Source organism: Parambassis ranga, chromosome 22 (assembly GCF_900634625.1).
Source record: "Parambassis ranga chromosome 22, fParRan2.1, whole genome shotgun sequence".
Lineage (NCBI taxonomy): Eukaryota > Metazoa > Chordata > Actinopteri > Ambassidae > Parambassis > Parambassis ranga.
Window position 1 is genome coordinate 12792550 of NC_041042.1, and position 25908 is coordinate 12818457.

Genomic DNA, 25908 nt, shown 5'->3' on the forward strand with positions numbered 1-25908 from the left:
CAGCATCAGCTGCCCAGACAAGAGGTACTAAACCCAATTGATGTGGTCTGAAATGAGTTGGGCAGTGAAGTGAAGGTAAAGCAGCCAATAAGCTGCCATACCAAAGCTGTTTGATCATCTAGACTTTTGATTGACTATAGTGGCAATACATTGAAGTATAGGGAGGAAGATCATAGCTTAGTTCTAACAACAGCTGCACTCAGAAAAGCTGCCACCATTTTTACACAATAACTTATTAACTATGTTTCATAAACATAGTGCGTAATCATAATAGGAAGATGCTGCAGAATGAGTGAAGTTTAGTAGAGTGGAAATAAAAAGTCGGAACAGCTTCTGAAGTGAGAACGATGTTTCATTTTTCATTCTGATATTTTTGATATAGGTTCCATTTCCTAATGATATTTTTAGATGTTTTCCATAAAAAAAAATGATCGATGCATCCCAAGATTGACGAGTCTGCATCAATTCAAGCTTCATTTTACATTTTTGGTCACATCACCCAAGAGAAAATATCCATTGATTGATTCAGACTAGGACTCTTGACGCTGTGCAATCAATTCCCTCATCTCTGGGGCGCAATGAAATGGCTGCAGCAGTGGCATGAATAGCATAGGACCCCTTTGTACCTGTCACATCCCATATGTCTGGTAATTCATCTTTCTCTTGATACCATCATCTCGTCTCATAATTTATTATTTGTCTCCCGCCCTCCACACTTGTACAGTATCTCTTATGTGATTAAAATAAATAGAGGTCTCAGAAATCCTGTGATGACATTACTTTAGGCTGAGTGTCTCATCTCCACTTTACTCGTGACTGGGTAAAAAAAAATGTGCACCCTGGAGGAGTCTCTGAGCTCATTGTGTAAAAATTAAACATATTCTTCATTCTGCTCACAAACTCACAAGTCGGCTGGAGAGATTAAATTTCATTCTAAATGAATGGGTTCGCACGTAGGAAGGCAATTAATCATTTGTTGGGGCAGTTTTTTTTTTGGCTCTCAGCATGCTCCGGTCCCTCTCAGAGACCCCTGGTCAAAAAACATCTTGACATTTTTGTAATTACACCTTTTCTCCTCAGTGTAAAGCAACTCAGCAGCTGTTCACAAACTGAGGGGGTCACACCACAGCAGATATAAAAGAGCTGCACGTTTAATCCCAAATGTGTAAAAAACACATTTTCCAGACCATAGATATACTTTACAAAAGTTTAGGAGTTTTGTTTACGTGATCAATTTGTGTCATTAAATGAGTGTAAATACTCAAAGGTAAGTGCATGATGAAGACACAGGTACTAAATTCTCTAAATAAAGAATACACTTGGTAGCATTGAGGCTAAGCGCATGTTCACACAGCAAGTGTTTCCATGTTAGAAAAATACTGACCTACACTAACCACGATTTACTGCACCACACTGGTCCAGCAATGGCAGCTCTATAAACTGCTGTTTCCAAACACCCCGCCCAAGAAATGACTCTAATAACCCTACAGATGGGTTACGCCGGCCATACTGGGTACCTCTCATTACCACATCTGGCACAGGGTTTAGTGTTGTACCTCAAGATTGGAAGTGATGAGGTCACCACTGATGGTGTTATTTAATGGCAGCTGTGGGGTTTTACCAGCATGTCAGAGCAGAAAATAATCCAAGACAGGTGACATTGCTTACAGCTATTAGCAGCGACAAGGGGAGCCATCATCAGCCATCATAAGTCTGAAATACTGATTTGGTTTTCCAGCTGCTCTAAACTAGCACCTGGGTCACACAGCACTGCATGTCAGACACATTTTTGAGATACACCTCAAAACACATGAATCATCTATCAATGCAACTAATTAAATATCAATAAATATGACCCGCATCAGCACTTCCCAGAGGCATAGACGATTACCTGCCTAATTGTGAAGATGAGAGAGGCCCACACAAAAGAAAAAAAGTCACATGTTATTCAAACAGGTCTGCTCATTCAGCATGCAAAAATTATGCATGCCATAATTAATTTGCCATTAAGGATGGATTGATGCTGCCTTTGCGGTGCAGACAACCAAGCCATAATTGCCTCTGCTGTTGCATTCGCAGCTTTGCCTCATTACTGAAACATATGCTTATGAGGTGGAGCAGCGTCAGGTTGACAGGTGTGTGAAGTGTGTGTGGATCGTTCCACTGTGTTGGGCTACATGTAAAGAGTACCTCAGAAGGGAAACAAGGAGTAGAAAATACATCATAATATGCAGCGGCATGCTCCTGGGGAAAATATTTTCTTTTTTGGTGGAGCTTTTAATCAATTTGTGATGATCTTTTAATCATAATGACTGGAACTGGCATTAATTGCTACAGGAGGAGCAAGAGGAGGAAAACAAACCATGCCGCCGAGTTATTAAGCTGTTCAACTAAATTATTTGCTTTAGGACCTCTTTGCTTTCCTGTTCTTCAATTGATTAGGCTAATTGTAAAACTCCTTGTATGTTTCCTGAAAAACACTTATGACTGAAATTAATACAAAGGGTGCTTAAAAGATATTTATTTTTTGAAGATTAACTCCATTTTTTATACTCCATAGCAACTATAATCAAAAACAAACAGAAAAAAATCTAAAAAAAAAAAAATTCCTCCTCCCTTCAGTTCAGTTCTTTCATGACATTATTGTTAAATGTCGCTTTATGCCAGTCGTTTTTCTTTCATTGAAAAATAACTCACGTGGAAGATTTGCTGGTGAGTTCAGAGTCATTTCTCTAAGCATCTGCATCCAAAGACTACTTCACATCTTCTTCATCCGTTTCTTGGGCCTCTGGTTGAAGACGGGCGAGGTCCCCATCAGGGAATCAGGCGAGTGCGAGGCGTAGCTGCCATCAGACCCCGCCCCTCCCGGTGAGGGTGCCATAGCTCCACCTGACTCACTCATGGTAGACATGGGCCCCCCTTCCTCGAACACATCTCCACCCAGGACACCGTGGTGGTGGTGATGGTGGTGATGGTGGCCAGCAACCTGGCCGTCCTCGCCATCCTGAGGCTCCATTTTTACTTGAGGCCAAAGAGGAGAGTTGTTTCCCCCGGCTCCACCTGACAAAACAAAAACTACAATTGTGTTCTGAAACCCTTTACAGACTCAATAATATTTATTTTGATTTTTTTGAGGGGATGTTTAATAAATTTAGTAGAACATTCTTATGATTGAACTGCCAGTTTTAAGGTCTGTTTAATCAGAGATTGCACATCAAAAGTGGCAATAATAAGCTGAACCTGGTGATTTTCTCTCTGTTTGTTGGTTCATCTGTGAACCAGCCTTTGTTTCCTGTGAGGTAGTCTTGGCTTCAGTTAGCCAAGGGAGCAAATGTGAGTGTGAAAAATAAGACCATTGATAATGATAAATAAAAACAGTTTCATCACACCTCCCTCTGTCTTTTAATATACCTGTAATATTGTTATGTATAGATTGTAAATGTAAAGCAACACCCAAAGTACTGAGAGATGGGACCTTCCCAATGAAAGATATTCAATGATTTACTCTGGAAGGGTTCCCTGTAAGAACTGTGTATTCAATACTGATTTTCCATCAACCTCAGCTGTAAAATTCTTTATAAATCCAGAAAGCATACCGTACATTTGATCAGAAATGCTGGTCTCACCTGAAGTATGAGGAGAATGGTCACCGTCCAGGCCTGAAGTCAGCCTCTCAGCGTGGGCCCCGAGGACCCCCATGGGCAAAGCCTGGTCCCCAGAGGCCAAGTCGGCTTCAGGCTCCTCACTAACGGGGAAGGAGATGTCACTCATGGGCTCCTCCTTGATCCTTGGGGGCTTTGAGTCCTCAAGAGCTTTCTCTGGATTCACCAGCCGCTCATATTCCTCTGACAGATCCTTAATGACCTGGAGGAAGAAAACCCCAGAGGTTAATACAGTCAATGTTAAAAACTACTAAGCAGCCACTCTTTGCAACTGCTCTACTGCTGACAATGTTAAAGCTGTAATGCATAACAATTTAATTTGTTAATTTATTAGCTCTTACAGAACTCAATGTAATCAAATATGTTATACCTGAAAAATGTTTACTGACTGACATTCTGCCCCCTAAAGCAGCTAAATATTTCCAACTTCACCTGCAGCATGTAGCTGTGATAGTCCTTGATCCTCACTTGCCAGAAGCGTTGCAAGGCCAGCACACTGCCGATGCCAACCTCATGGAACACTTGTTCCACCACATCTGGGAAGGGACTGGCTCCCAGTCGAGCCTCCCGGTCCACTGCCACCCGCAGCAGGTGAGTGAGACGCAAGTAATGCTCATGAACCAGGTCGGTCAGAGTCTCCAGCACGCTTTCCTGAGCAGACTCAAAGCCAGCATGGGCCAGGATAGTGGCTACTGACTGATAGAGGAGCTGCCTGCAGGAAGGCCAATTCAGCTCTGTGACAGGTTCACCTTCCCCCCTTATGATAAAAGAACCAGATAAGAAGACATTAATTAAGGCAGCTGAGCAATTGACTGAGATTATACTTATGTAATGTGATGTAATGAATGTATAGAATAATTTGAACTGTAAAACACTGATGAGTTATCAGTATAGATACCTCAATAGAGATAGATGGCATTTAATTTGGCACTCTCAAACTTACTTGTAGAAGTCACTTTCAGGGTCACTGTGACGGAGCTGAAAGGGCTGCCGCGGGGCTTTACTGTCTGCAGGTAGCAAATCATCTGGCATGACAGGTGGGGTGGGAGGACGCAGCGGCAAGTTGGTATCTGCCTCCTCCAGCTTGGTGCCACCATCAGCGGATGTTGAGCTCTGACCCTGACCCTGAGCCTGAGCCTGTGCTGATGCCAAAAGACCCCGGAGGCGGCGGGCGTGCTGGCAGAGCTGCACTGTGTGGATGGTGAGGCTGCAAGGCTCTGAGGGTATGTCCAGCATTGTGGTGGGCCGGGGACGCTGGGCTGAGGGCTGGTGCAAGGGAGGGTCCTGCATCTCCACAGAGCGAAACTCACGCTGGAGCAAGTCAAACGAGCTGCGACTGGGAGGAGCCCCCGCAGGTCCGGGGATCTCACCCCAGTAACGCATCATAATGATGGACAGGCTGGATTCAGAACTGCTTTGAGACAAAAATAATTTGGAAAAGGAGAGAGAAAGCTGTGTGAGTGATAATCAACAGTGAAACTAATGGTCATCTATCCCACAATAATCTGATTTCGATTTTAAACTACAAGTATTTAAGTCATTGCACTGTTTGGCTTATAATACTACTTCACATGCATCTATAACAATAAGACATTGATGCAGCAAACATTCTGCACATTCTGAGAAGACGAGCGTCGCAGGTTAGACAAACATGGGAAATAGCTATTTATGATGAGTAAATAATGAGTAAATAACATTGGTGCGCTAACACTATGAAACCACGTCTTAACAATGTGATCTGAATAACAAGATGTCAAGTATCTGGCTGGAGTTTGGTGCAACAATGCAAGAACGCAACAGCAAACAACTTACACTCCCCAGACAGCACCAGGCAATGTACAAATTACATGGTTAAGTAAGCACCCTGCATATTTAGCTAGTTAGCTGTATAGAAGTAATCTATATATATATGTATATGTATTATTTTATAACCTGAGGTGGATAAAACGTCAAATGACGCCGGTGGACATTGCGTATCTGAAGAAAGCTGCCGCTGCACAGGAATCGAACGTTTTCGTCCTACACCCAAAAAATCTCGGGTTGGTTAACGTATTAAGATAGAAGGTTCCGCAACACAACTGTTATGACAAAACATATTCGTTTTGACGGAATAAAATTACAAATATCATAATTCCATGTACGTTATTAAATACACATGTTAACTAACACTTTTCTTAACTGTATTCGTCATTTGAAGTTTTGTGACATGTTTTAAGGGTTCAGAACGCCCGGACGGATTTTACAGTGGCACCAAATAAACATGGCTGCGTCCCCGCCATCAGACGTGAGCGTAAGAAATACGGATGAAGGCTTAAATTCTGCGATGGAAACCGGTGAGTGTTTGGTCACAGAGAACACAGGCGAACATGAAAATAAAGACGTACCAAAACCCGAACAGGACGCAGAGGATCCTTTCAAGAAACCGGCTCTTTTCGCGGCACCTTCGCTCACAAGCAAACGCAGTAATGTCACTGCTGCGTCCAAACCTTCAAAGACCGAAACAGCAGAAGAAAATAGCAAAGGTCAAGATGCAGATACAGCCAGTGAGACATCTTCGAGTGCTGCTACCGAAAGCGAATCTTCGTTGAATGGTGAAGAAGATGAGAAAGGCGGCGAAAAAGAGAAGAACGCAGCTCCTGTCAAAACCAAACCAGAATCTAAACAGAGGGTGCTTCCTGCCAAGGGCCCCCCAGCCGGTAAATTCCCCCCTCTCCCATACACAGAGCCTTCCTGGGGTGGCAGGGCTCCAGATATGCCATATGCTCTTGAAATTCTCAAAAACGGCACCATAGTAGACACAGTACCTCTCACTCACAGAGGTTACTTCGTGGTCGGGCGTTTACCTGTATGTGACGTCTCCTTGGAGCATCCTTCCATCTCCAGGTACCATGCAGTGGTTCAGTACCGTGCACAGTCCGGGGAGGGAGGGTCTGTTGGAGAGGAGAGGGGCTTTTACGTCCACGACCTGGGCAGCACGCATGGCACTGTGGTGAACAAGAACAAGATCCCCCCAAAGACTTACATCAGACTGCACGTTGGACACGTGTTGAAGTTTGGTGGAAGCACACGGCTTTTTATCCTGCAGGTAAAACAGACAAAGGTCTGCAGCTGACAGTGTATCTTTGAACACAGTTGATCTTCAGCTTTACCTTCTTTTCACAGGGTCCAGAGTTTGATGAGGAAGAGGAGTCTGAATTCACAGTGACAGAGCTGAGGGAGCGAGCCCAGAAACAGAAAGAAGAGCTGGAGAAGAGGATGATGGGAGAGGGTTCTGATGATGATGAAAAGGAGGAAGAGGAGGTGGATGGGGAAAGCCAGAGCAAAGGGTCAAATGAAGACTCCGGCTGTTCGTGGGGAATGGGTGAGCTGGCCAGATGTGTATTTTCTTTGTCCATGATGTGTTGCTGTGTTGAGAGTCAGAGGTAACTTGCTCAATCTGTCTTGATAAATCCACCCTGCAGCTGAAGAGGCGGTTCCAGAGGAGGATGAAAATGAGGAAAATCCCTTTTCGACAGAGTTCCATGAGGACCAGGAGGCAGCTTACCTGAAAGACCCCAAGAAGGCTCTACAGGGCTTCTATGACCGGGAAGGTGAGAATATGTGTTGCTAGTGTACAAACAGATTTTTGTCCTTGAATTTCTTGACTTCAATCTGAATCTTTTTTCTTTTTTTTACTCAGGGGAAGAACTGGAGTTTGAATATGAAGACAAAGGCCATGGCTCCTGGCTGTGCAGAATAAAGTAAGTGTCTTGAAGCCCAGCTTTGTGAGCTTTAAGAGTTTGAAGTGTATATCAACCAGCAGTGTTTATGTTCTGTCAGGCTGCCGGTCGACGATGCTTTGGGACGCCAGTTGGTTGCGGAGGTGACCCACACAGGGAAGAAGAAAGAAGCAGCCATCCAGTGCTGTCTGGAGTCTTGTCGAATGCTGGAAGCGAGGGGGCTGCTGCGTCAAGAAGCAGGTGAGCCCTTGTGCTATCAAAGTAGAAGTCAGTGGGGAAGATTAGAACTTGTTATAAAATGTGCATGTTGTGTTTAGTTTCACGCAAGCGCAAGAAGAAGAACTGGGAAGATGAGGACTACTACGACAGTGACGATGACACCTTCCTGGATCGAACTGGCACTGTGGAGAGGAAGAGGCAGGAGCGAATGAAAAAGGCAGGAAAGATCGAGGAGCGGCCTGAGACCTATGAATCATTGGTAAACACCAGTTTAACACCAGAAGATTAGAAAAATCGGAATAAAACAAAGAGCATTCTCACATGTGTCTGCTGTTGATTACTGTTCTGCAGGTGGCCAAACTATCAGAAGTGGAGAAGGAGCTGGCAGAGACTCAGAAGAAGCTCAACACTGGAAAAGGAGGTGAGTTACCATCACACTCTGTAACGCTGTTAAATGCTCTGCTTCCTTACCAACATATGCATCTTCACACTTCTCCACCCCTCAGACTCCTTGTCTTCATCTGTTGGTGACTCGCTGGATGCCTTCATGACCGCAGTGAAAAGCGAGGACGTTATAGACGCCGTGGAGCGCAGGAAACTTCACGTACATGTAGCTGACCTGCGCAAAGATGCTCAGAGGCTCCGCAGACTGGTCGAACTCACACGGCCAGCGCAGATGCCTTCACTGCTGCCCAGGTGAGAGAAACGAACTGCTGCAGTTGTGTGTGATCTGTTGAGCTGTTTTTTACCAATAGATATGAGAACTGAATTCACAATCTTTCCTCCGTGATGTGTTGGTCTGTGTTGGTGTGATAGTGGCAGTTCAGAGGCAGGGAAGCCTAAGAAGACCTTACCATTGTTTGGAGCCATGAAAGGAGGGAGCAAATTCAGACTGAAAACCGGGACCATCGGGGTAGGTGCTCGCATCATCTAAAATAACAAATGTCTTTTTCCCCCTCTCATATCTGTTGCTGATGTTTTCTTCTCTCTTACAGAAGTTGCCTCCTAAGAGGCCCAACCTGCCCGCAGAGCTCTTCAACATGAAAGAACTTCCACCAGATGGGGAAGAGGAGGAAGAGGAGGAGGAGGTGGAGGCAGAAAAAAATACAGATAATGATGGTGAACAGAGTGCAAGCATTGCTGAGTCTGAACCTGACAGGGAGGATTCCAGTGCCTCCACATCTAAAGAGAGCGCACCCCTAGGGAAGCTAAGAGATCGACCAGAACATTCCCCTGAGCTGAAAGGTAATAAGCCATAAAACTGCATAATAATGAGAAACATAAGAGAGAATATACAGTATGTTTAATTTTTTTTTCATCATATATCTTAGCCACATTTTTTCATGTTGCCACTGGGTGGCAGTAGATCTACAGCATATATACAAACAGCTTCTTCATGTAAAACTGAGATTGAAGATTTTTTGCAATCTAGTTCATCATATTCTATTTTAGTACTTTAAGGTCATGTAATATGTGACTCACATTTGAAGTGTTAAGAGGATGTTTTAAACGCGTTGATTCATACATGTCCTCATTATTGTGGTTTTATTTGTTTGGATGATTCATGTCAGATCAAACCCACAAACAGAGGAGGAGGAAGGACAGTAATGGTCCTCAGCTCAGCAGCGACAAGGCCGCGGCCCCCCAGAGTCCAGGTGGCGGATGAGTTTTTATTGCTTTTAATATTTGCCAGTGCTCTCTCTCAGATAGTGGTTATCTCATGTCAGTGGGAGAAAGAGTCTATATGTGTATGTTGTCTTTGTGAATTATTAATCCGAAAATCCACTTTATCACTTTTATAGTAAGAAAGGTCAGATTGTGGAGACAGTAGATTAAATGTGTTGCTTGTGAAATATTTAGGTATCAGACTGTATAAATTATAAATAGTTAATAATGTAATATAGTATAGTTGATATACTGATAAACCACCTCTAATATACCATACTGGTGTCCACACAGAGCCCAAAGCAGAAGTTAAAAAAGACCCCAGCCCCAAAAAGAAGAAAGTAATGGGTCCCAGCAGGGTATGTTCTCAGACACAGCTATAAAATGTACCTCTGTCACACAGAAAAGTTACTTTACCGTGTAACGTGAATTTCTTTGTGGTGTGTTTCCACAGCCACCGGTGCAACTAACAGGACAGTATCCAGAAGACGACCCTGATTATTCTGTATGGATGCCCCCTACAGGTAAACAACCAAGTTCTATATGGCAGAAACAACCTCATCTGTGCTAATGAGACATTTTTTAACTAGAATGCAGAGTCTAAGGAGAATTAGTTCACTTCTGGTGGGATTTCACGCAGCGCTGCATGCCCCTAAACTGCTGAGCTCTAGAGGAAGTAATCAGGCCTTCACAGGGCCCATTTGTGCTGCAGAAATGCAGATATTTTCATTGTTGAAGGAATGCAGATCAAAGTCACTTCAGTGATAAGATAAGCTGGAATAAAATAATGCCAGACTGAGCTTTTACTCAGGGTCAGAGTTAATTGCACTCTCCCATGATTCGTTGATAATGTGGTATGGAAACATGCACGTCAGCTGTTCAGCATCTGTACTTCTGCTGGCCAGTTGGGATTTTTCACAACTTTGTCATGCGCCTATAAAAAGATCTTTTATGTATGCTAAAGCAATCTCTTCCTTCACTTACAGGTCAGACTGGAGATGGGCGCACACATCTAAATGACAAGTACGGCTACTGAGAGGGAACATAAGAGAGCTCTTCTGTCTCCACTCCAGCTGCTTTTATAGTGCAGATAATACCTGCTGCACAAAGCCTCCACTCTCCTCAGCTCTGACCATCCACCCATCCAGGTCTCTGTGTGTGGTTCAGCTTAGAAAAATGGAAGCAGAGCAAAGGGACACACAGAGACAACAACACTGCACCTTATTATTTACCTCTTGAGGATATTTGCAGTCTCAGACTGTGATAAACAAAAAGCACACCGTTTCAGTTCACATTAAATTGGCAGCGCAGACTCTGGGCAGTCAGCCTGCTGGCACTTGTCACCCCTGACAATAATAGAGATGGGTAGCACTTGAATTTTGTCCTTTTATTTGAATCCTATATCATCCAAGCAGAAAACAGGAAGAGACAGGGAAGGAGTAACAACTGATCTCAATTCAGCTTTCTAGTTTTTGGCTGCTCCTCTTGCAGTTAAATCCACCTGACATCCAATCTGTATCCCTCCTCTAGTTGGCTTCAGTCGATTGCTGGCATAACCTTTTTTTTCCAAAGGAGAGTGTGTAGCAGGGAGGGAGAAAGAGGGAGAGCATTGAAGCAGCTTTTCTGACCATCTGGACACTTGGATGGCTTACTGGATGAAATGCAAGCTGATAATGACTCAAGCTAAGTGGAGTGTGTGCCTGTGTCTACACACACACACACTCACACAGCCCAACCTTCTCAAAGTTCTCTTTTTAACAAGATTGTCTTTATGAGCGAGTCAGCTATTGGTGTGTGTTTGCCCGGAGCAGGATTCCTCACTGTGAAATCCCACTCAGAGCTGTTCTCTTGGTTTCCTGCCATACTTTCCACCCTCTGTCCTGTTAGTAAGTAAAAAAAATGTAAACTGTATTTTGTTACATAAATGCATAATAAAAATTGTTTGTATATAACTTAAAGTTTTTGTCATTATACCTTCTGAATATATCCAGCCATCCTCGGGTGCTCCACTGGGCCACCTTCTCACTCAACCCAGTTTCTCTCTTTCAAGCTCCCAAACTCACACAAAGAGTGTTTCTCTGGCACAGAGAGGCATGTGTTCTTGGTTGTGACCTACTAATCAGTGATGGAAAGCAATATCTCTTGGCTCCACAGTGTGAGAGGAGTCTTGCTTCTCTCACCTCACACACAAAAGATGATAAAACAAGCTTTTGCATACAGATAATCACAGCAGTACATTGATAACACCAAGTTATCACATTTTTTAAGGCTAGTCTAGTAAAAGTTGCATTCACTGATTTGCTTGGGACACTTTTAGAGTTGGTGAATGTGTGTATGCCACACTATTGTATATTATTTTCATAAAATGAACAGAATCTCCTCCTAAAAGAGGCCACAGGGCATTTATTGATTCATTTTTGTGCAACAATGGACAATGTCACAATGTTACATTCACTTGGGTTAAATCTCGGTTACAGTGGTGACATGGTGTTTAATGAACTTATCAGCTTACTTCAATGGCTGACAACTACCTCAAGTTTCATTCAGTACAACAGGAATGTCATATCAAGGCATTAGGAGATCTTTAGAAAACACTGGGGTGTCTTAGTGAATCCAGTGGTCCTCTTCTACCTAGAATGTAATGAGGTACAACATCGGAAAAATAATGGCACACTACAAGTAGGCTATGCAGAACACAGCACTGTTTACACTTGCCAAATGTGCAGCAAACTATACTCATACTTCCTTATTTCCACTTATCTCTCTTTCAGCAAAACAGTGGAACTCATGCAGTGAAAGAGGATACAAGTACTCAACTTTGACCTGGACTACAAGTGACATATTCATTAGGAAACGTACATCACCAAAAGGTCAAAGGTCAACTATTTAACTACAGTCATACATGTTTGTTATAGCTCGACCTTACGTGACCTGCATATTCAATAACACATCCAAAAAAGTAGCTTTTCAGACAGACAAATATGAATTGTCTATGTTTATCTCAACAATAACAAGATTATCAGATGACTCTCCTCGCCATGTTTAGAATATGAAGTTACCAAGAACCTTACAAGATGTCCAGTAATCACATCGAAGAGAAACCCTGGAACCATTTGATTGTCTCACATGCATTATTTCCCTTGACTATTGATCCAACCTAAAACTAAATTCAGGTTTCAATAAGGTTGTCCCTTTGTGCAACCAATGGTCTGCAGTCCATGTTTGTTTCTTCTCCAATCATAGGACCATTTTCAGAGAGATGTGAACAATACCCGAGGCGTCCTCAGAAATATTGTTAGGCCATGTTATTCTCTATACGGTCCTGCTGATTTCATTTAGAGAGTGACAATCAAAGTGACAGGGTGGGATTACCTGAGTGTGCAATAGTTTGACCATCAAACAACATTTCATTCTGGTAATCAGTGTCATAACAGTCACTCCTTGGTCTTTGCTGCAGAAGCTGCAAAAAAAGCAGCTGTCTGGGAATGAAGAGAGGGGAGGGAGAGGATTATCTGGCAAAAAGGGGGATACATTTATGAGCAGGGTGGATCTTCAGACAGGGTCAGAGGACTGCAGGGGGGCACGGTGCTCAAAGAGCGGAAGGCGAAGATGGAGGGGTCGTAGGTGTACCTGGGAGGAGGACGACTGCTGGTCAGATTCTGAGGACAAAGAAAATGAAAGATGAGTGTTCATGGAGCTGTTAGAGATAGGTGTTTGGGTTAATCCAGCCTTTATTGGATGGAACTATGGAGGATTACTTGCTGTGCTTGACTTAAAGTATAAGTGCTTGGTCACTATAGGTACATTCATGTCACTAGTGCAACTAGTTTTTCTTTTTACACAGCATAACAGTGTGGCTGTCATAAGGCTGAGAGGGAAGGGATTACACTGGCGGAAGTTGAAAATGACTGCACCTCATTAGAACATTTTCACACTGGAAGCTCAGTGACTTAAATACTTTTCCACTAGCAGAGACATCCCCCCTTTGAGCAGAACCTCACTTCTTGTGGTTCAAGAAAGCCCTCCGTCTAAAATTAGCCTTGGTCATTTTCCTCCCTACAGGAAACGACAGGAAATGACTTTGTTGGATTTGGCAGTGAGGCAGCACTTTCTCCAGAGTCTGCTAAAGGGGAGCGGAGTTTGTGAGAAGGTACACTGAGACAGATTCACTGCAAGGCGCTGAACCCTGGGAAAAACTGGACTGTGTGTTTATATGGATGGCTATATATTCTCACTCTCAAACAAACACCTCTCAGCAAAGTGAGACAGATGCACCTCTGTAAGTGACTAATTCCACTGAGGTGCACAGAAAGTGCCTACTGCTACTGGAAAAGTACCCAGTGACATCAGCCCATGTGAAAAAGAAATCCTAGTAAGAGCACATGTGAAGTACCAGGTGTTGCTATGACTTCAGACAACATCTTTAGGGATTCAGGGCTGACAACTAAGCCACAGTAACTCAGCAACAATTCCCAACACCACTTAAAGCAAACTATATACCAATGTTGGTATAAACACACAAAAAATCAAATCAAATCAAATCCCAGCCCCAGAGTGTGTCACAGTACAACTTGATAAATGTGAACTGTGCTAAGATGTTCTCCATATGGCTGCTGCAAGTCAGTTCAGCTGTGGGGGAGTCGTACATCAGGACGGCTCCCTATCCACGTTCACAATCCTCACAGAGATGTCGTGTTCACATCTGCAGCACAACAGACATTTAAAGCCCTGAAGGGTAAAGCTAAGTGCAAATCTCTGTGCCTGCACAGACACAAAAAGCAGCAGTGGGAAATTGCGTCACCATTAATATAGCACAAAGTGATTTATGGTTTTTAAAAGTTCTTCCTGTTACACATTAATTTCCCTCAGTCTGGAAAGAAAAAATGTTTTCTTCCTAGGAAGTAGATTCATACCACCTTAACAAGTGTGATGTATATAATGCTATGAACTACTAAAAATAAATATATATAAATATATATATTAAAAATATATACTTATTTATTACAAAGGTAACGATTTGTATATGTATTTAGATGACTGCACTACATTTTCCTCCAGCTCAGTTTACAGTATCTGAAGAAACATCAATCAATGAATAGCATCAGCAACAACTCAAATGTGCCATTTTTTAAGAGACTAGCATCTGCACAACCAGTAGTGATCAGGATTAGCAACAGTCAACAGGCTAAACTGTCTTTAGCGATACTAACAGCTAACATAGGAGTAGTATTGAGCGTTTCATTCAACTCAGAAGGCAAATGTTAATATTACAACATCTGTTTGTTCTTATGCAGGAGGAATGTAGTTTACCTCAATCAGAAACCAAAGGGGTATGCAGCACATTTCCTTAATTTAGTTACCCCCTCCATGTGCCCCATGTCTGCCCAATCAATCTTCGCTTTGCACCCCACCCATTCTTTATGGTGGCTCAAACCAGACGGCATCACTCTTGCCCTCCACAGCCTGGGAAGCTCTCATCAATACGCTCTCCTTTTCACCTCCAACCACAAGAGGGGGAAGGCCTCAGCAGCAGCAGCAACAGCCAAAGCAGTGTTTTCCTACCGCTTCCAAATGACCCCCCTTTAACACACACAACTACCATCATCGACCTCCTCAACCCCTGTAACAACTCCCATGCTTCAATGCTTGAATCCAGTCTCAAAGGTAGGGCCCCATCCAGATCCAGTGTCTCTCTTGGATCCTTGCCAGAAAACCAAGAGTTGGAAAAAAGAGGGAAAGAGGGCTAGAAGGAGAGAGGCAGCAGCAGAGGGGAGACGTATGAGAGAAATAGAGATGGGAGGCACACAGTACGGAGTGACATAAAGAGTCAACACAATCCTCCAAATGGCTCATCAATCCAAAGACTTACTGTGTACTCATTTCAAGAAAAAGCTATGAACTGGAACAAACCCAATGCCCACAGACGTCACTGAAGGGGACAACAACACTACCAACTACACCAGCGAGAACAGAGGATAATGAGCAATATCTCTATGTATCAGTGGAGCTAAACAGATAGCAGCCGGCCAGGCTATAAATGGAAAGTGACTCCATCCCTGGAAATACAGCACAAGGGAGCTGCGCACACACTCCACCTCCTCTTCCTCCTCCTCCTCCTCAGCTCTATCTCCCTCACTTCTTCCTAAACCTCTCAAAGTTCATCCCTTTTTCTTCTTTTTTTTTTACATATTTGTACTCATCACACAGACCTCAGTGCATATATGGATGTTCCAAGTATACTAGATGCTGTTACAGTGTGTATGTGTGTATACATAAACAAGTGTGTGATAAGGTTTCACTGACACTATCCCACACAATGTGATAATAACGTCACTTCTCTCACCACACTGTGCATCCTTCTGGAGTACCCTGATCTGTGCCAAGATGCTGAGGCTTGTTCCAGTCGGCTCTCCAGCACACACCCCTTACCCACAACAAAAAAGAGAATCACTTCATACGCAGTTGTGGTGCTGAGTTGGTGCATGATTATTGGTCACTGTGATTAGAAAATCAGTTTGCAGGGAGATCAATCAGGATAAAAAAAAACCTTGGGAAAACACCTTTGTATTTATTAACCTATTTAGGCCAGTAAATGCACACCTCGTATACCAATGCTGACTGAGATCAAGAGATCAATCAAAAACCAAATGCATATTTTTTTTCTTGGGTATTACCGCAGTAAACAGTGTTTTACCGAGTGCTGTTTGCAGAAGGAAACTGATGGTGCATATCAGATTTTCAGACGTATCAGGCATGGCCCTGTAGCTAGCAGGGCATGGGAACAAACACTGTAGCCAGATGCTGTCCCAGTATGCAGTTGGATAGAGATCAAGGTGCTGGCGACAAGACAGGCCAGGCTGTTCACGGGGGCCAGGCAACCTTGCAACCTTATCACTACTGTAAAGGACACCCAGATCTGGACTGCCTCCTATCAATCAGAATGAAAGGAAGGAAAAGCTCTGGGTGTTTATGTGCTTTTGCTATAATGACTTTTAATTATTTACATGCCCAACTATCAGAGAAAACATGGCTCACAGTAGAAGGGGTAGGAGGGGATAAAATAATAACACATGAAGATATTAAGTTTCTTTCAAACTTGCCTATAAAGAAAACCAGACAACTGACATCAGTGTGTGTGGACCTCTGCTTTCACAAGCATGCCAGCACTGTTCTGGATAATCATTCTCAGACCTACAAGTCTAGTGGGAGTAATACCAGTCCTGCACATTTAGCAGACTTCAATGTCAAAATATTTTTCTAATCTCTACTACTTAAAGAGGTGAGGAAGGGGTGCAAAAGACTTTGGATCATTATGAGACATAGTAACATTATGAGCAAGGTATAATGACAGACAGTATGTACTTTTGTTAAAAAATGATATCTGAAGAATGTTTATCAGAGGGGATGATAAAAATGTGCATCTATATCCTGCTATCATGCAATGTGTACTTTATCCTGTCAAAACATCACTGTTTATTTGTGTGGGAAAGTTAATTAAAAGTAAACTTACCCGAATCTTTATAGTGCGTGTTTTGCCTCCACAGTTCTTTTTCAGTAGCATTTTCTGTGAAGTACAAGAATACACAAAGTCTTATAAACTAAACTTTTATGATATAAAACCTTGCAATCCAAACATGTGAAAATTGATCCATGCATATTACTATATATAGTCATTTCAACAGCATTATACAATAATCTTCACATCATATGACGTGACAAGAAGTGAACGTTGGCAGTCAATTAACTCTGAATCAGGATGATGAAGGAAGTGAGGCAAATCCAGCTGTCTCACTAAACTAAACAGTTGGTCAATGAAGCTTATGCAATATCCTGTCTCCCACTCCCCGCCATGTCCACGCAGCTCCACTATTCTCAAAAAACAGTGGGGGTGGAGGGACCACACAATCATCGAATTGTCTCGAGTTGGGGAGGCAGCTTCCAAGGGGGAAGGGAGCACAGGAAAGAATGGAAACACAAGACTCCTGCTGTTGTGATGTGGGAGAGAGCCGGTGCGCACTTGCCCTCATGCTCACCCCCTGCCAACTCTTATCTTTTTTTTGTATCAGTGGCACTACAGTCCATTTGGGTGCGAGCTGCCTGCACAAGAATTTCAAAATATAAATATGTATGTGTAACGGAGCTTCACAAAATAACGTCTACTTTCAGTGAGCCGGTCCCACTTAATGTTAAAGTGATAGGGTGAGATCATTTAGTCCTTCTCTAGTTCCACCACCGTGCAGCAGACACATTGTGTTGACCCTACAACACACTTCTTTTTAAAACAGGCTGTGACTTGCCAGTTAGCTAACTGTTTTGAATGTGGTTGTCCTGTTGTCTCAATGACTAAATAAAACTTAAATTAGCTTTTTGTATATGAAATTTGCTACACAAATGAATATCTTTTATGGACATCTGAGCAATAAGTGTGTTTTTTCCTTTTACTTTAAGAGCTTTATCAATGCTGCATCTCTTACTTATAAGAGATATATATGACATATTTCTCAACTGACCAGCATCTGCCACACAAACTGTTCTTCCATGTTAATTAGGCTAATAAACAGTGACACAGCCACGTCTGTACTACTGGGCATGGATTAGCATGCATAAGGGATTATCACAGACCAAAAAAAAGCAACAGGCTGATCCTTTAACCCTTTAAGAAAATTATGAAACAGATATATGGTTCGAGCTAAAGGCCAGTCTTAGTCTTGGATCTTTTTTTTTTCCCCAATATGTCTCCAAGATTCGAACTAGGAATTTAAAAATGCAGGATGTGTGATTCAACTTTAAAATATTCATTCCTGAGTGATCCTCCAGTGACCCCTGTCACACATGTTTTGAGCCCAGTATATCAAATGGAAAAAAACTGAAAAGTTCAAGGTCTAAAATGAATTTATCTGAGAGCTCGTCATGACAAATGTTGAAAAACCCATCTCAGCTGTGTACTATCCCCCCCATTGTCAACACACATCACATAGAATTCCCCAGATTTGACACATTTAAATTGCATTTTTAACAAGAACCAAGGTGTACATATTTCATTCTTTGGTTTAAACCCCAGGAGAGCATCTGTTAAAGAAATGACATGGTGACGATGCAGAAGTTGAGGCACACTTTGTGACTGGAAGGTGTCCAGCTAAAGGGTTAACGCGAGACTTGAGCTGTGTCTGCTAGCTACCTCTGTAGGCCCCCTTTTGTATTCCCTGCAGCACCTCCCATTCCACTTGACTGAGTGCGCACACACTCTCACCCATACAGACAGACACACGCACACACACTGATACAGCAACAAACTCACAGACGGCAGGATGTACAAACACAGACACAAACAGATAAGACAGGATGATAGATGCGTACCCGAACCACACACACACGCCCGCATGCACGCACACGCTTCATCTTTTTTTTCTCCTCACCCATCTCAATGCTGCCCGCTGTCTCTCATCATCTGTTATTTCCCTCTAAAACCCACATGGACATATGCACCCCCAAAACCTGCAGTTTCTCTCTCTGCAAATACACACACTACACACTTTCCTATCTACAGTGTGGGCCAACAAATCTATTGGATTTTAATGATTAGTGGACCAGCTTCTCCATGACTCATTAGAGGCTGTCGTTTTTCTGTTGTTTATTTAATCCTCTCCTTCTGCCTCCACCCCTCCATCGTTTCCCCTCGCTCACCATCCTTTGTGAGAAACGAGGGCGGACATCTGCCGTTCGTGCCTCCCTCTCCTTCATCCCTCTCCAGCCAGACCACCGTGGTGGCCAGCGTCCGGCTATGGAAAGGCAAGACGTTGTTTGTCTGTGTGAGCGTACATACGCATTTGTCTGGCCATGTGTTTGTGTGTTCAAAGGGTAGTCATCATTGTATTTTTGGACTAAATCCTCAACCCAAGAGTGCCGTTTGATTGGGGGGGGGGGTCATTCAAGGCTCATCTGCTGATTGGTACATTTTTGGTGGAACACATAAGCTAAATATTAATTACATGTTGAAATTAATGTCAGCTAACACCGCACCATAATGTGTAAATTTTCACATTTTTCTGCTTAAAAACAACAAAAAAGTTTTCTTACTGTCAATAATCTGACAATCATTATTTGCGTGCCTTAAGATATTGGCAGAAGTTGGTACACTTGGCGATATTGGAGCTTGGCCTACTAACCTGTTGCATTTTCTCCAAGTCTAGACTGGGTCTCCCTGGTTCACCACTGTAGCTGTGCCGATACTTTCTGTAAGGTGCTGACTGGTCAAAGTGGGTCAAAATGATGGGCCGTGCAACTGGCTGTACCACCTGCAGCTGAAATCGCATGGGAGGTGGTTTGAGGCTACGCGGTGGGCTGGAGCTGAAGAGTACAGGGCTGGGGGATGCAGCCAGGCAAGCACCAGGCTCAACCAGTGGCCTGGCGGAGGCAGCCGGCGACCCACACCCACAGAGGTCCCGCACCTCCTCATCACTGGAGGCACTGCTGTGATGATCACTGTGGCGCTGGGGAAGTGCGGACACCCACTTCCTGTTGTCACCGCAGCTGATTCGCTCGAGTTCTTCCTCTGAAGAATGGCGATCCAGATTGGCATCTAAAAGGAGGCGGAGGCGTCGTAACCGGGCAGGAGAGAGGGGACCTTGGTTGTGCTGCTGGCTGGTGGCCAAGGGAGTTAGGGCACAATTTCTCCGTCTCTCTAAAGAGGTTGATAAGCAGGAAGTGTCAAACAAGATAGTGGAGGCACACTTGCAAAAGAGTGCAAACGTTCTTATCTAAAACATCTAATCGCAATGTGTGAGAATCGCTAGGCGATGGAGAGAATCACCTACTTACAACAAAAATATATACTATACTATATACTGTATGGTTGGCAATTGGCACATACCTCTGTCAATCTGTGCAAGCTCTTGGTTCTCCCCCTCTGAATCATCACTCTCCCCGCCTTCGCCACTGCCGTGGTAAGAAATCTACAAAAAGGAGCCAAGCTTGTAGTGTAGGTCAAATATGCCATCATGAATTAACCCACTATATTATTCTGTAATAAGTAAAATTACATATCACACATTAACCCAAACATGATGTTGTTATAAACCATCAGTAACAACATTGATGTAATCTGTAATAGGCTTCTAACAGATCATAATTAAATCTAAATGCTTAGTAATTTATACTATGTTGTTGGTAACAAAAGACAGACCCAAAGTTGAATCTATGTGAATCTACGTGAAGATTACTTTCCCACAGCCTAAACCCGCCTGTCCCTTTAAAATCACGTCCTCCTCTACAGCAGTAGCAACAATACAGATACCCTGCAGACTGCAATGCTAAGAGTTAAGTAATGCGCCTCACACTCAGTAATTACCACTCTGAGGCTTCGCTGAGCAGCTGCCATCTGTGCCTGTGCGTGTATGCTTACACACATACATCCACACAAACATACAGTGTCCTCCCTTCCACTCTGTGGCATGTGCACACACACACCCCTCCTATTCTGAAGCTTAACAAAAAAAGTGAAAAGGGGGGAAAGGAAGCAGCTTCAAAGCTCAATAGGGGGAAAGACAGTATTCAATTTGTATTAAGTGGAAATTCCAACATACAGTTTCAAAAACTGTTGAGCAGGTGGTGGCTACGTCCCAGCACTTTATATTCCTGTTGAAACTTTCTGTCACCAATCAAATAACTAATATCTAATCTAATTCTATGCATGCATTGTAGCATGTAGCATAAAGCCTAATTATAGCTTCCAATGATCCAATCTTGCAGATAAAAGTTTATTTAGTGCAAGATTAGACAGAAAAATTGATAGACAGAAATATTTGGATAAGGACTGACTGCTGCCTTCTTGCATTTCAACAGTTGAAGAGCTATGGGATGGATTCTCAATGAACAGGCCCAGAGTTAATACAGAGGAATCTCAAGTGAAACATCACTTCATGAACTCCATAGGAAAATGACAATGAGGAATAACTGTGAGAAGGAAATGTATTTTGGCATGTGGCTCTCTCAGGGCTTTAGCTACACTGTGAGTGAATTATTGTTGGGTAGCATCCATTAAACACCAGAAATCCTATTACAAGTTACTAGAGAAGGATAATCAGAATCAAGTGACGCTGGTGGCTCATAAACTTCTTCTCTTTGTTGCACGCAGAATACATGAATTACAGTCTCTGCAGTTTTGATTTCTGTGCTTCTTTTGAGCTGAAAGTTTCTCAACACAGCAACCACTGTCTGTCCAACAAAGAAATACAAATGTAGGCTGACAGCAGCGATTTGGCCTTTCCTTCCCCTGAGGGAATTGTCTAAGAAGCTGTTGTTACTGGATCAGAGAAACCATGCAGAATATAAAGGATACCGTCTTTAAAGTTTCAGTCACGTAACTTCTTTACCTCTCAAACATTCACACACACATTAAATCACAACAAATAATTGAGTAATCCATCCTTGCCATCCTTGCTGGTACACAGATGCACAGTGACCGTTAACAGTAACCCTCAGACACCGTGTAATTGCAACTTATGCAAAGCCAGATCATATCAGCAAGCCCATAAAAATCCAACCATGCAAATCTCATTTGGGAGCGTAAAGCAAAAACTTGGTGCACATTCAAGTATTTAAATAAATTCTCCACCCATTTTAAATTCTCCTTCAAGCATGCAATTTGTAGGCAGCATATAAACCTCTCGAATACACGATGTCAGAATGTGTATATAAGATTATTGTTACAAATGGCTTCTGTGCTACATGCAGTGTGAATTTGTGAGTAAGAGAGCAAGCAAGAAAAAACCTTGCATGTGTTCACTTCACTGAACCACATCTGATCTGGTTGTTGCTTTGGCATAGAAAGCTACAACAAACACTAGACTGCCTAACTGACATTCAGTTTATGGTTTGACAGGATGGCAGGGCTATGGTTAGAAGATGTAACAGGGTTTCCCCGCTGTGCTCTACTATAACACCATCTGCGCAATTCAAGGAGATTGTGCTAGTGGATGGTTTCATCCAATTCTACCTTAGAAATCCACAAAACCCAATAATATATTTTTTTAAGTAAGCAGTTACAGAAGATTGTAATCGTGGTCTTATTTAGTTAAGAGTTAAACTAAAGTTCAGCAACTGGATGAAAAGCAATGCAACTGCAATGCTAAGGCTCTGATAAAGCTGGCTAGAAGATACCAAAGCTGTGGTACTAGTCATACAATATTTTCAGTTCATATTGTTGCATTAAGATTAAGAAAGAGGAAAAAAAGATGCTGCAACAGACGTGTCTGAGACGTTAGTTTAACTCATTATCTTTTCCAAATACTGAATACACCCTGCTGCTACTTTGAATGACAAATATTCAAATGATGTTTGAGGTGAGGATTTTGACTTCTAACATCTGTAGAAACTGGGTCAGAAACAGCACTACACTAGCTTCGAAGCTAATTTCACCCTTTTCTCACACAAATATCTAAAAATGTATTCTGTATGCTTAGAATGGTTCACATCTAATTAACCACTGTCAGGTTATCAGGTCACACTTAGCGACGACATAAGTGTATTTCCTAGTCTCAAGCTTTGAATCAGATGTTATTTAATTTACATTATTGTCCAATATTAGTTGCTTTTAAGACAAGTTGCGGACTACTTAATATCATTCAGAGAACTCAGACAAATAAGTAAAGTTAAAGTGAGCCCGAACGAACACAGCATAAAAACTGCTTTTGTGCATACATGCAAAGACGGACAAAGAGTTGTGTGTTTGTGTGTCAGGAACAGTTGAATGAAATCCTTGTCAGTTCCTTGCATCACTGAGCAGCTTGCTAAGCTGGATCAATGGCAATGTCACAGCGTACGCACACCACACAGTTCACACACATATCAGCTTTGCTCTGTACTTCCACGCTGTCATGGACACTGTCACACTCCATTCCCCCCCTCACACAAACACACCTCATAAAAACACACAACGAAGGGTCAGAGGTGGTCGATTCCCTGTCTCTTACACTCCAGAGGATCTTCCCTTCTGCAGCTATAAGTAGTCTTGATTAGTGTAAGCTCCTAGGAACAGTACTGAACAGGACCTCAAGAGATCTTAAGTCCCCTTTTGATTATCCTGAAATGGTCATTCTGCCCTCAAACCTCTAACTTAAGTATTATGAGCTGTAAATAACATATGAGTCTAAAAGTTCCAGCACTTGCTATCAGCACTCAATAAAAATGCGGTTAGCTCACTTCACAGAGGTTCACAAACAATTTCAAACTTGTCAGTTTACTTGTTGTGAGGGACGGTAGCCAGTTTGTAGAAACATTTACGACATGTGTCATCTTACTGAAGATAAAATAACTCATTTTTTACAGAAAGCCTCCTGCAAGGAGGGTTACAAATGAAATTGGGATATCCTAGCCTGTTTTAACTTCATTTTTACCTGTCTGCCATTGTACCCTGTCAGCATATTTCACATATAATTGTGTATGTTGGCCAAAATGAACAACTTGAGTTGTTCATTAAGTAGTAGGTTACTCAGAAGACTGCAGTAAAAGTTATTATTATTAATATTGATTGCTTTATCATGATATCTTTTACAGTCAAAGGTGACTCTCTACTTAACGCTGTCAGGCTTTTTAAAAATAATTATTACTGCATGGACGCTGGTCCTGGAGCCTGTTCCCTACTGAATTTATATATTCTGCTGTCAGGGTTATTTCCAGCAGGAATTCCTTGTAAATTAATCACCAAGGAGTAGCCATCATGGGCTGCACGACATCCTGTGTATCAGTTGAGGCAACAGGCCTAGTGACTACCTCACAATTCACTTTTCCCATCCCACTAAACACTTTCAGCAAAAATGATTCCACCACTGCACAGAGCAACAAACACAAACAAAAGTAGACAATAGGGATGGCACACTTTCTGCCCCGTATCCACCGCCAGGCCTTTGAACAAGGGGGCACTTTGGCACAAAATGGCTGCCATGCGACTGTACAGTTGGTTGACGCACAATAGTGTTGTAGATAGAGCAAGTTAGTGACCCATGCAGGATACAATTCATCCTTCTATTCTCTCCCCTCCAAAAAAAAGAGGCATTATGCAAACAGAACAGGCAGCAACAATTGAGCAGCACTTATAGGGATACTGTTGTGGAAAATTGGAGGGTAAAGATGTACATGCCAGGACAATTATAGCTGACAACAATAATGTTTTCACTGAAATGTTTGTTTGCTCAGTTCTTTGTGTGCGACTGAATAAGCCTCCATTGCTTTTCTCCTCTTTCTCACCACATGCAGAGCTACTTTCACCTGGAGAAAAAAAATCTGTAGATGAACAACCTGGACAAGGTTTAAATGAGGCACTGACACAGGAGAACTGTGCACACAAACAGAGCCAACATAAAACTCAGTGTCTATGAAAGAATTTGTTGACATGCCACATGTTGCAATGTGGGTTTTGTTGTAAACATCTGACAAAGTCCTGTAAGCCATGAAGAGTGAATTCCCTCAAGCATGGTTAATGAAAGGGGTTTGGAAAAGAGGACAGAGGACAATATATGAGAAGCTGTTCAGCATGATGTCCACCTACTATTACAGAGAAAGAGTTTGAGTGAGCAAGGTTACAGACTACTCATGTTTAAGCTGCGTAGTCACAAGACAAAAGTAAGCCACGCTGTGTACACACAAGATCATTTCTCTCAGCTGTTCTACAAGTGCACTAGTGACAATAATCTACAGTGATACCTGTGAAAACAAACTTACCTTCAGCTGGAAAGGATGTATCTCATTCAGCGAATGTCTTCTTAGCTTCTTCGTCAGCGTCTTTAGCATTTTTTTTGTCCTGTAGTAGCTTATGGCTTATCCACAACAATTAGCTACGTTTATACGACTGTGTCTTCTTTCTGTGACGATTACTGCGACAACTTCATTAGCCAACATGAGCGACTTTACACACTTAACAGAAGAAGGCACGCTACAAACCTACCCAAAAAATACATACGTGTGCAGCTTACACACCTCAAGTTATGCTAGAAGAAGTGATACACGGCTTTTCGCTTAACTGCGCAGGTTGTGGATTGTTTTCAGAGGCTGTACGTAGCAGAAACTTGTTATTTTCACCGGAGTTTGATGTTCTCTCTCTTTTTTTTCCGTATTTTTCCAACGGCTCTAAAAATGGCAGCGCCCCCACTCACACGCACTCACTCACTCCTACGGCTTAATTGAAAGATGTTGGCAAAAATTAAAAAAAAAAAACATAACATCAACTTGTTCGCATTCAGACACGCACACACGCACACTCACTCACACATACACACAACCAAATGCACGCCCCGCTACACCAACACACAGAGTTCTCCTTCGGCCTGAGCGTCCTGCTTTCTGATTGGCTGCGTCGCCGGGTGACGTCGGATTTATGTGGAGGAGGAGGAGGTTCAGAGAGTTAAAGCCACACAATCTGCACTGTTTACTTCCTCTTTATAGTTCAGGACTGTCACAAGAAGCACTAAAAAAGAAGAAAAATATGTATCTATAAAATAAATAACTATTTGAATCTCCATAAGAATGTGTAATTATTAAGACAAATGAGTCTTATTCAGGTGCCTGCTACCTTGCTGACATGTCATAAAAAGGACACAAATGCAAATGGTTCATCACTTATTAGTTAATGAGTTACACTTGAGATCAGC

General features: G+C 42.6%; 3 protein-coding genes across 5 annotated transcripts; 1 reads left to right on the top strand and 2 right to left on the bottom strand.

Annotated features, from left to right (window-relative positions):
* Positions 1 to 2504: 2504 nt before the first annotated feature.
* Positions 2505 to 5680, bottom strand: supt7l (SPT7 like, STAGA complex subunit gamma). Of its 3 annotated transcripts, none has more exons than XM_028395494.1 (5): positions 5595 to 5680; positions 4606 to 5073; positions 4095 to 4419; positions 3627 to 3864; positions 2505 to 3060 (listed from the first exon to the last, which is right to left on the bottom strand). In XM_028395494.1, the coding sequence occupies exons 2-5, from the start codon at positions 5046 to 5048 to the stop codon at positions 2759 to 2761; spliced, it is 1308 nt and encodes a 435-aa protein (XP_028251295.1). In that variant the 5' UTR covers positions 5049 to 5073; positions 5595 to 5680; the 3' UTR covers positions 2505 to 2758. The 3 variants fall into 3 exon arrangements, with proteins under 3 accessions (XP_028251295.1, XP_028251293.1, XP_028251294.1); XM_028395492.1 differs by having other exon boundaries at positions 2505 to 3075; XM_028395493.1 differs by having other exon boundaries at positions 2505 to 3075; positions 4606 to 5076; positions 5595 to 5668.
* Positions 5681 to 5918: 238 nt separating this feature from the next.
* On the top strand, positions 5919 to 11214 carry slc4a1ap (solute carrier family 4 member 1 adaptor protein). The gene is made up of 14 exons (XM_028396364.1): positions 5919 to 6747; positions 6825 to 7023; positions 7124 to 7252; positions 7342 to 7402; positions 7482 to 7621; positions 7699 to 7859; positions 7952 to 8021; positions 8107 to 8296; positions 8417 to 8513; positions 8596 to 8845; positions 9172 to 9255; positions 9560 to 9624; positions 9720 to 9789; positions 10252 to 11214. The coding sequence occupies exons 1-14, from the start codon at positions 5923 to 5925 to the stop codon at positions 10299 to 10301; spliced, it is 2391 nt and encodes a 796-aa protein (XP_028252165.1). The 5' UTR covers positions 5919 to 5922; the 3' UTR covers positions 10302 to 11214.
* A 431-nt stretch (positions 11215 to 11645) lies between these two features.
* LOC114427926 (uncharacterized) lies at positions 11646 to 25582 on the bottom strand. The gene is made up of 5 exons (XM_028396167.1): positions 24983 to 25582; positions 20136 to 20217; positions 19432 to 19946; positions 16776 to 16829; positions 11646 to 12924 (listed from the first exon to the last, which is right to left on the bottom strand). Exons 1-5 carry the CDS (start codon positions 25049 to 25051, stop codon positions 12799 to 12801), a joined length of 846 nt encoding a protein of 281 aa, XP_028251968.1. The 5' UTR covers positions 25052 to 25582; the 3' UTR covers positions 11646 to 12798.
* Between the last annotated feature and the right edge of the window lie 326 nt (positions 25583 to 25908).

Coding starts and splice junctions, on each gene's coding strand:
- slc4a1ap (XM_028396364.1), top strand. CDS start 5,923: ATGGCTGCGTCCCCGCCATCAGACGTGAGCGTAAGAAATACGGATGAA. Junction 8,022..8,106: donor GCTCAACACTGGAAAAGGAG/GTGAGTTACCAT, acceptor TCCACCCCTCAG/ACTCCTTGTCTTCATCTGTT. Junction 8,297..8,416: donor ATGCCTTCACTGCTGCCCAG/GTGAGAGAAACG, acceptor TTGGTGTGATAG/TGGCAGTTCAGAGGCAGGGA.
- supt7l (XM_028395492.1), bottom strand. CDS start 5,048: ATGATGCGTTACTGGGGTGAGATCCCCGGACCTGCGGGGGCTCCTCCC. Junction 4,420..4,605: donor CCTGAAAGTGACTTCTACAA/GTAAGTTTGAGA, acceptor TTTTATCATAAG/GGGGGAAGGTGAACCTGTCA. Junction 3,076..3,626: donor CCATTCTCCTCATACTTCAG/GTGAGACCAGCA, acceptor ACACAATTGTAG/TTTTTGTTTTGTCAGGTGGA.
- LOC114427926 (XM_028396167.1), bottom strand. CDS start 25,051: ATGCTAAAGACGCTGACGAAGAAGCTAAGAAGACATTCGCTGAATGAG. Junction 20,218..24,982: donor TACATCCTTTCCAGCTGAAG/GTAAGTTTGTTT, acceptor TCCTTTTTGTAG/ATTTCTTACCACGGCAGTGG. Junction 19,947..20,135: donor GCTTGCACAGATTGACAGAG/GTATGTGCCAAT, acceptor CAACCTCTTTAG/AGAGACGGAGAAATTGTGCC.